Below are 2,433 nucleotides of genomic sequence, written 5' to 3'. Positions count from 1 at the left end.
TAATTTTTCACAAACACAACCTTTTATCATTTTACAGAAATAATTCGTACAAAGACATGAGTTGGTCGTTTTTAAGAGACATTTTAAGCGGTGTCAACAAATACTCAACAGGAATTGGAAGGATCTGGCTGTCAGTTGTCTTCATATTTCGTCTTTTGGTGTATGTGGTTGCTGCAGAAAATGTTTGGAAAGATGAGCAAAAGGAGTTTGAATGTAACATCAGACAGCCGGGGTGTGAAAATGTCTGCTTCGATCACTTCTTCCCCATCTCACAAGTCAGACTGTGGGCTCTTCAGCTGATAATGGTATCTACACCATCCCTTCTAGTAGTTCTTCATGTGGCATATCGGGAAAGCAGAGAAAAAAGGTACAACAAGAAGCTATATGAGAATCCAGGAAGCATGGATGGTGGTTTATGGTGTACATATGTCATCAGCCTCCTATTTAAAACAGTGTTTGAGTTTGGCTTCCTTATGCTCTTCTATAAGTTATATGGTGGGTTTAGCGTTCCACGGTTGGTAAAATGCGATATGGAGCCTTGCCCTAATCTCGTTGACTGTTACATTTCTAAACCTACAGAGAAAAAGATTTTCCTGTATTTTGTGGTACTCACTTCAGGACTCTGTATTATTCTTAATATGTGCGAGTTGGTGTACCTCATCTTCAAATATTTTTCCAAATGTTGTCTGAAGAGATATGCACAAAATCTAACTTCGTCACAGTGCAACTGTAGGAATTATCACAATCCCAAGGATCAAGAAAGTGCATCACAATTACAGGCGACTAATGATTCCGAGCAATAGCCTACACCTGTATGAATTGTATGTGATTAGATATAGACTATAAAAAAGCTCAAATTTTATCATACATAACATATAAGAATATGCTTAATAAAATATATGCAGGTCTTCATCACAGCACTTATATGTCCACAAAAGACCTGACCATATTTCCAATAAATGCACATTTCAATAAAACATAGATTGCCAGATCTCTAACAGGGAACAGCTGCAAGAAAAGCTCATAGGGCTAGAAAGAGGTTCAGTACAGAGACTATCGGAGTAGTGGTGGGGATCATAGGAAAATGTAATGCCCATACAGATTTTCATAGGGGGACTATTTTAGTAAAAGGCAAAAGATTTATATGATCTAAAGAGAAACCAAAGTTAGGGGGAAGGGGGGGTTGTCACATCCACTGAATTATACTGGATGTGATAAGGCCACTGTAGTAAAAGGGCAGGGAGGCCAAGTCCTCACATGGGATTCATTTTACATGTAAATATATAGATTCACTATTTAAATAAGATATTTATTTAGTTAACTTTAGTAAAAAAAAATATTTTATACAGAATTGGAAATAAAAAGAACCTCTCTATAGGAAAAAGGATTAGAACGCTCATGTTTTGTGTTCCCTACAGAGCAGCTCTCTTTTTACAATCACAGGGTAGCTTTCAAATTACGGAAAAACAATAAAGGAATCTTGAACGCCAATGCTTGTATCGCATATATTAATTTGGGAAGGAGTGTCATCTTGATTGCGTTGCATCTACCAAACTACAACAATATTGTTAAATGCCATTGTGAAAGTTAATTTTTAAAATTGTTCAGTAGGGGGAGAAAGTTCAAGGGGTATAGTCTACTCAAATCTCTACAGATCCACACACCCAGATACAGGATCGAATAGGAGGACCACCAAAAGGAGAAGGACTCCTAAGAGTTTGACAAGAGGCTAGTGGGATTGAAATATTAAGGGCTTCCGATTTCTGGTAATTGATTATGAAATGGGACAGGGTTTCATAGTATCAAAGCTCTTCCATAAGATTAGGCAGAAATGTCACCGGTGAAATGACATAGAAAAATAACCACCGCAGGTGGCCACTTTACAGGATAAACCATTAATCCGAACGCCCTGTATATTAGGGTTCTGCCTTATCCTACGCAAAGAAAGGCTCCAACGTAAGTATAAATATCAAAGGTGACAGAGGGCAGCCCTGCCTCATGCCATTCAAGATCCGGAATGGGTCCGATAAGACTCCATTAACCTGAGAGAAGTGAGTACAGCGCCAATATACGGGACACCATTGCATCTCCCAAATCAATATGCTGCAGAGATTCCTCGATAACACCAGTTCAACTGATCAAAAGCTTTCTCTGCATCGGAGAAGAGCAAGAGCTGATGTAGTTTGGTTTGTGCATAATGAATAACGACAAGCGTCTTAGTTGTATTATCTCTTCCTTCTCAGTTGGGTACAATGCCTGTCTGGTCCGGGTGAATTAGACTAGAGAGAAATGGGGTCAGGTACGCAGCTAGGATCTTTGCATACAATTCAGGTCTACATTTAATAAAGAGATGGGTCTGTAGCTGGCACATGTAGTAGGGGGTCATTTCGTTCTTTTGGGATCACAGATATGTGAGCTTCTAAAATAGCTTTT

General features: G+C 38.8%; 1 protein-coding gene across 1 annotated transcript; it reads left to right on the top strand.

The window, feature by feature from the left end:
* Window positions 1–33: 33 nt before the first annotated feature.
* On the top strand, window positions 34–1,433 carry LOC140321447 (gap junction beta-7 protein-like; the record flags this gene model as incomplete). The annotated part of the gene is given in 1 exon segment (XM_072398201.1): window positions 34–1,433. A coding segment is annotated over 1 exon segment (747 nt). The 3' UTR covers window positions 804–1,433.
* Window positions 1,434–2,433: the final 1,000 nt, after the last annotated feature.

Source organism: Pyxicephalus adspersus, unplaced genomic scaffold, assembly GCF_032062135.1.
Source record: "Pyxicephalus adspersus unplaced genomic scaffold, UCB_Pads_2.0 Sca4131, whole genome shotgun sequence".
Classification (NCBI taxonomy): Eukaryota; Metazoa; Chordata; class Amphibia; order Anura; family Pyxicephalidae; genus Pyxicephalus; species Pyxicephalus adspersus.
The sequence above is the reverse complement of the archived record's forward strand: the minus strand, read 5'-3'. Positions and strand labels throughout refer to the sequence as shown.